Source organism: Hippichthys cyanospilos, chromosome 11 (assembly GCF_059441005.1).
Source record: "Hippichthys cyanospilos isolate Australia breed blue-spotted pipefish chromosome 11, RoL_Hcya_1.0, whole genome shotgun sequence".
NCBI classification, from domain to species: Eukaryota; Metazoa; Chordata; class Actinopteri; order Syngnathiformes; family Syngnathidae; genus Hippichthys; species Hippichthys cyanospilos.
This window is the reverse complement of record NC_142379.1, coordinates 5,102,579-5,109,540: the sequence shown is the minus strand read 5'-3', so window position 1 is coordinate 5,109,540 and position 6,962 is coordinate 5,102,579. Positions and strand designations below refer to the sequence as shown.

At 38.6% G+C, this 6,962-nt stretch overlaps 1 protein-coding gene across 1 annotated transcript; it reads right to left on the bottom strand.

Annotated features, from left to right (window-relative positions):
• Nucleotides 1-444: 444 nt before the first annotated feature.
• p2ry13 (purinergic receptor P2Y13) lies at nt 445-5,912 on the bottom strand. The gene is made up of 4 exons (XM_088427523.1): nt 5,462-5,912; nt 4,180-4,371; nt 2,460-2,849; nt 445-1,448 (listed from the first exon to the last, which is right to left on the bottom strand). Exons 2-4 carry the CDS (start codon nt 4,360-4,362, stop codon nt 981-983), a joined length of 1,041 nt encoding a protein of 346 aa, XP_088283649.1. The 5' UTR covers nt 4,363-4,371; nt 5,462-5,912; the 3' UTR covers nt 445-980.
• Between the last annotated feature and the right edge of the window lie 1,050 nt (nt 5,913-6,962).

Here is a 6,962-nt window from a genome sequence, read left to right as displayed (position 1 = left end):
TCAATGTGCTAAAAATGTGGCGCTAATGCTAATGTGTGCCTCCTACAACACTGCAGCTTTGTTACTTCTTCATGTTCTTTTGACATGATAGATGTTCTGTGTAGTTGACTTTACTTTAAAACAAACCCCAAAAAGCAAAAACAGCAGATCTTCACTAGGTCGTTGCAAAATAATAAGTGAGGAAATACATGATTTAAATTAGCCTGTTGATGATGTCTCAAAAGGGTCCAAATTTGAAGGGATTGTTTCAAGATATGTTTCGTGATATGTTAAAATAATGAATTTGGCACTTGGTAGGTGGGCTTCGAGTAGCCACGGCTGTAGAGCACAGGTCGACGCATGGCCCTATGTGGGTGGAGCTAAATGTTTGACTCCGCCCACACAGAATCTATGCCCCCTTTGTTGCTTTTGGGGTAAACTACTCCATAGTGGCTATAATGATTCACAAATTCATTACATCATTCGTATAATTTTTAAAACACTTTATTGAGCATCGGAAATTAGAAACTCAACACTCAGTCGGATGGGATCTAACTGTTTGACGGAAGTGCTCAAACTGGCTACTTTGACGTCCATTCTGGTTGAAAAGAGCATCATAAAGCCACAAAAGTGGGGCCAGGATGTTTGGGGCCCTGAAAAATGAAGGTGTCCACAGTGGTTCTGATTTTATACAAGCAATAAAAAAGTCAGTTTTCATATGTTCCCTTTACATCATTGCTGCCTGTCAAAAAAACTGAATAAACTAATAAGCATCCTTTTGAAGGCAGCAATTCTTGTGGTTTAGACATCACATAAGTTAAACTAAAAAATGTTGGCCGGGAAGATATTAGCATGGATGTTGCCATTAATGGCAATTTGATCAGTTTTAGCTTATTATTGTTATCAAATTAAAAGAACGAAATAAAAGTTAATATTAATATCAAATTATATACAACATATTAGACATATGTACATATTGGTCATAAGATCGTTTCCGTGTGTTATTTCGGTAGTCCGTTGTGCACTAGTCTGTTGTTATTTGTCATTTGCGACATCTCCATCTGGGTGGACGTGGCAGTGGGGGAGTCTCCCTTGGGGAGGGGCTTGCGTCGGAGCGTGGCAGTGAGTCTCTTCCGGAACACGCTGCACAGGAACACGTAAATGAGCGGGTCCAGGCACACGTTGGTGGCCGACAGCCATAGCGTGGTCTCTTTGGCGATGTAGAGCCCGTTCTTTGCCCGGCACTGGGCGATGGTGCTGCGGGTCTGCGTTAAAGTGTAGGGAACTCGCACAAAGTGGTAGGGGGCGAAGCAAACGAAGAAGACGGCAACCACCACGAAGACTTTGGCTTTGGTTTTGCGGGTGGCTGCTTGAGAGTTGCTCTTTGAGGCTTTGTATGACTCATATACCTTCTTGCTAATAAATGTGTAGCAGAATACCATCAGGGCCAACGTTCCCCAGAAGATCACCTGCAGGGAAACAAAGAAAGAAAAAAATAAATATATACACTTGTTTTAACTTTGTTCCAGGTGACTTTGGGAATGAGCTGGAGTACACCACAGCATGCTCATCATTCAATGACAGTGGCATTATAAAAATGCTTTTGAATGGAAATTAATCAGCTATTGATGCACTATTAATTGATACTCCTTCGAAAATGAAGCCTCGCAAATGTGTTGCGAGCAAACGTGAAAGAAATGTTGTTTATTTATACCTACATTTGTAACCAAGTATGTTTTTGTCACTAGCTTAGCACGAAAAATAGCATGCTAACTAAAAGCTGAACTAAGCTTGTTTGTATAACCACATATAGTAGTTTATATTTAGCACCATCTTTTTTCAGTCCATACACCAGCAGTCTTCTAAATGATAATGGAAAGCTACTACATTAGTTACATAACTAGCACTACATGCTAGCCAGCTAAATAGCTAACTAATTAAAGAAGTTTGTGACGTTCACAGTGTCATGTTAATCGTTACTTTACGGTCTTTAGAATGGAACCTTTTTCTAAATTGTAGTGGAAAGTAAAAAATTAGTTTGCTTACTAGAAGTGTGTGAACGCTAATGCTAATACACTGTATTAATGTTATCACACTGGTGCATGGAGGATAAAATAGGTTCTTCGAAATCAACAATTTATTCAAATGGAGGGCTGAGGTAGTTTAATGTCTTTGCTCTCATCATCTTTGATTGGATTTTCACCAATATTTTAACGCTTGTGGGGTATTTTATCTAATCCTCTGATCTTTATAAAGTATTTTGAAAGGACACAAAGGAGCTGAAATTTCACCCAGATCGGGGACAACATGTCCAAATTCAACATGTCACAACTACTTATTTATCACAATAACTGGTCAAAATACAGCTCAAGATTATTATTTATTTAGCATTATTTATAAAGAACATATTTTATAAAACACACAACAGGTCAACCTTTTTAAAAGGTGTTATAGGGCTGAATTATTCATGTTTTGGATACCTGACAGAAGTAGTTGAATCCTTCATGCCAATTGAGGCCAGCCTGACTCTTCATGGAGGTGCACTTGACCCGTCCGTTAGACAAACGCGGCGGCTGGTCACTTAGAATCACATTGGGCAACGCTAAAGACAGCATCACCACCCACACGGCGACACTCAGCGCCTTGCCGACCCAGACCCGCTGCAGGGCACCTTTGCCGAAGGGCCGGACGATCTTTAGGTAGCGGTCCAGGCTGATGAGGCCCAGCAAGATGATGCTGATGTACATGGTCATGTAGAACAGGACGGCCGAGTAACGGCAGTGGAAGGCCCGTAGCGGTCCAGCGCCCACGCCGGCGTCGCTTAGTACCCTCAAGGGGAGGGTCAACGTCATTAATAAGTCAGCCACCACCTGTTGTTTTATGCATACAGCAGTTTAGTTCAAATGAACCTTTGTAGATGTTACAATTGGTCACAATTATGGAGACACCTTCAAATTCAGTATTTTTATTTGTACCCTTATTTTAAATGTAAATCGGAGTCATCCAGTTATTCAGCAACACTCATGGAATCATTTCAAGTAAAAAATGTCAATCAGCTTTATGATGTGGAGTTTGGTTCATGACCTGAAATGATTTGCAGTCCACCGCTGGGCATTTTCAATGTGTTTGAAAGGGTGTGAACGTGAAGGTGTTTCCAAACTTTTGACTGGTACTGTAAGTATTCTAACTTGCTTATTATTTAGCAAATTATACCTTTTCACAAGGTAAGGCATATTAGAAATTAGTTTCTGGGTTATTTGCGAAAATATATTTTTTTTCACAGCGATGCTTTTTTGGGGATTTCTACAAAAACAACCTCCTTAGAGTCTCAACTTTTATTTCGTGAAGTTCAAATTGTAATCAAAGTGTATGAAAATAAGGAACAAGTGGAAGATGCGTACCATTAAATAATGAATGTGAAATCCTTTTTTTTTTTTTTCTCGGAAAGACATTTTTGACTGCAGTTGGGTGATTTGTTTTTAATTTAATTAATATGAGGGGTTACTTAAAAAGAATTATTATTTATTTTAATACACAGTGTTATCCTCGATTTAAATATCAAAAATATTTTGTGAGTCCCTGTCAGATTCACCTAATAGACATCTGGAAAAAAATATAATCAAAGAAGGAGAAAAGGCATTCATTTCTGCTCATGCATGAGGAGAACGGAGAAGGACTGCACAAATACAATCTTGCTGCGTTTTTGAAACAGTTTCTCTGAACAACCATTCATGCACCCAAACATACCTAAGGACAATTATGGGAGAAAGCCAGAGTGCTTGGAGAGAACCCACACAGGCTCAGGGAGAACATGCAAACTCCACACAGGAAGGCCAGAGCAAGTAGGATTTGAACTCAGTTCCCTGAACTGTGAAGCAGACATTCTAACCGCTGCTCCACCGAGCTGCTGATTTTAAATATATCAAAGTATTTTGCATTTAAATGTAATTTTAGGACTGTCACGGTTAAAACGTCAACAGTGGAGATGAATGTATATTTTATAAATCATTAAACCAAAATAACTCTGCCAACTCAGTTCTATTTACTTTCTGTGGAGAGTCACCAGCACAACACTGAGAAACGTCGTTTTATCTTGTGCATCATGCAAAAGTCAAGATTGAGAACTGGTTCTGTGAGAAGACTATAATACAAAAAATGGCTGTGACCACCATGCACTTTGACATAAAAAGAACCACTCACCACATTCTTGAGAAAAACCATGAAGGTGGACCTGCTGGGGATGCTGAAGAAGATCCATGCAGCCATAATATTGAGCAACAGGGCCAATATGAAAAGAATGCTGTACAGGCAGGGGAACAACACCGAGGTCACGCTAAAATCCCGAACGCACTTGACGGAAGCGTTGGATAGCGAGGCGTTCATCTTGTTTTTTCTGGAGAAGACAAGGTCGGATGTCATCAGACGTGCGGTGTTTACAGTGCTAACATTGAAAAAGTTCATTCATAACTCTGAAAGGTGAAATAAATGTGAGGAAAAATAGATTGACAGAACGTACAGTAGAGAGTGGTATGCGCTTTACAAGATCTTTGCCAAACAATCCTAACATTTATTTGCTTTCAGTTACTTTGTGCAGTGGCTCACTACATTTTTTTTCAATTAAATATTTTTTTCAGCCTCTTAATCGAAGCAAAGCAATTTTGGATGAAAAAAAATCTGAAAACAACAGAATACAGTGCTATTCATGCCCGATTTATTGAAATTTTGAATGACATTTGCAATGGTATTTGTAGATGGATTTTATTCAGCGACCTCAGAAAACATACCGAGTAACATCATCTGTTTTATAATTGACTCGTCAGCCGATTTTTTTTTTCAAAGGGGTCAGTAGCATACAATTTACCAATAAGTGGCTTCATGTTTCAATCTATTTGCTCTTAATTTGAAAAGAAAAATGCATTGTTACTTTCCTGTCCTAGTGTACAAGCCACGACTCATGAACCATATGCTGCTTTACTATATCTCAAGCCGTAAGACAAATTCCATTACGTCCACTATTATTATGATAAATTGTAGATTACATACATAATTGTTGTAAAATGTAGGGGAAAAGTTGAAAGAAATTCCAGGGTCATCAGCACATCTTACCAAACTTAATAAAAAGGTAAATGAGTAAATACCTCCGTATAGTTTTCTACAGTAAATAAAGTTCTTCAAAATTTCAAAATAACACAAAATGTGAAATTTATCTTATCTTTCTTATCATTTTAAACAAAAAGGTGTCTGGAGTGTTCCCAGGCTCCGAATAAAAGAAAGTTAACTGAATATTTAATTAAATAATTCCCCAAAGTTAACAAGGTTTTAAAGTGATTTGTTATCGACCATCGCATTATTTTTTTTTTTTTTAAGTCTGATGATTTACCCTCTCTCCAACAATTGTTTTTCCCATGAATTTTCTTTGAGAACACCTTTTTGCTATTTAGAATTTTTTTAAGATGATGGTTTTGAAATGATGAATTCTTACCTTGTGTCCTCCTGTGCTATGTGACAGTGCAGCCTAGAAAGAAGAAGAACATATAAGGCAGTGATGGGTTGGGAAAAAACACAATATTTCAGAAGAAGGAAGAAGTGAAATATCCGATTCCGCTTTCGTCGTTCTTATCCACAGGAAGTTAGCCAAGCAATGGAAACCCAATTGAACATGTATTGGCGTTACTTTAGTTCTTCGCTTGACATAGTCCTGTTTTGAAGACTGTGTTTGTGTTTGTGCGTGTGGTCTCTGGAGCGAGTGCCTCCGGACCCCTGGACGACTTTGCCAGGCTTCCTGTGAGTGAAAGAGACTTTCCTCGCTCACTTCCTGTCCCGATTGTTCCCTGAGAGGTTGGCGCTCGCGCCTGCCAGTCAACGAACAAACGCCACGGCTCGTTTCGGGGTACCCTCGTTGACGGACGTCTAAGCAGCCAACTTGTCTTTTTTTCATAACACTGTGCGGTCAAAGAGAAAAATTGTGGGTTTCCAAGATGTTAGCTTGCTCGCCAATCATGTGCGCATATACCATATGCAGTCTTGATGCATCCTGTCCTAGTGATGCTTTTTAGTTTTGCTCCCTTTTCCGCCCTTCTATAAATATAATGAGCGGCTTGTGAGAACATGACAGACATCATTTCCTGTGTGACTTTGCTTGTTGGATCAGGACCAGAAATGACAGCAGATGGGAAAAGAGCAACTAGTAGAGAGTCTGCCACTGAAAAGTGCTCCCTGGGCGATTGTTTAATCAAGTTTACTGTTTGCTGCTTGAAAACAGTGATGAAGTGAGAGGCGCAGGGAGAAAATTGAAGACAATTCTTTATTTGGATAAATAAGAACAATCTGTCAGGGGGTGGGGATCTTTGACTGTCATTATTCAATGCTAAATTTGGGGTCTATCTTTCGATTCACAATCAATTTTTTATTCAAACTGTTTATTTGAAAATGATTCCTGCTTCAAAATCTACAGATCTGCAAAGATCTACTCCAGTCTGTTTTGCAAGCCAAAATGATAACGGGAGACATCAAATGATCTTTTTTTTTTAATTACCGTATATTCTGCGCCATAAGGTGCACCGAATTATAAGGCGCCCCCTCTATTAATGACATAATTTAAATTATTTTCCATATATAAGACTATAAAGCGCACCCTCAATTAATGACACATTTTAACACTTTTTCAATCACAATATAGTAATACTCAAAGTAAAAAAAAATAATGACTTCAATAATAACTTTAAACTCTCAATAGCATAATAACTCAATGTCAATATGAGCAACCTTGTTCAACTGTAAACACACAAAAGAAACAGGTAAAGCTTACTTTATCGGTTCATTCCCCATCTATCAATCCCAATCTCAATATGTATTCATATATAAGGCACACCTGATTATAAGGCGCACCATCAGCTTTTTAAAAAAATGAAGGCCTTTCGGTGTGCCTATAGTAGGGAAAATTCGGTAGGTTTTCCATTGTAATTGAATTTGGATTGAATTTT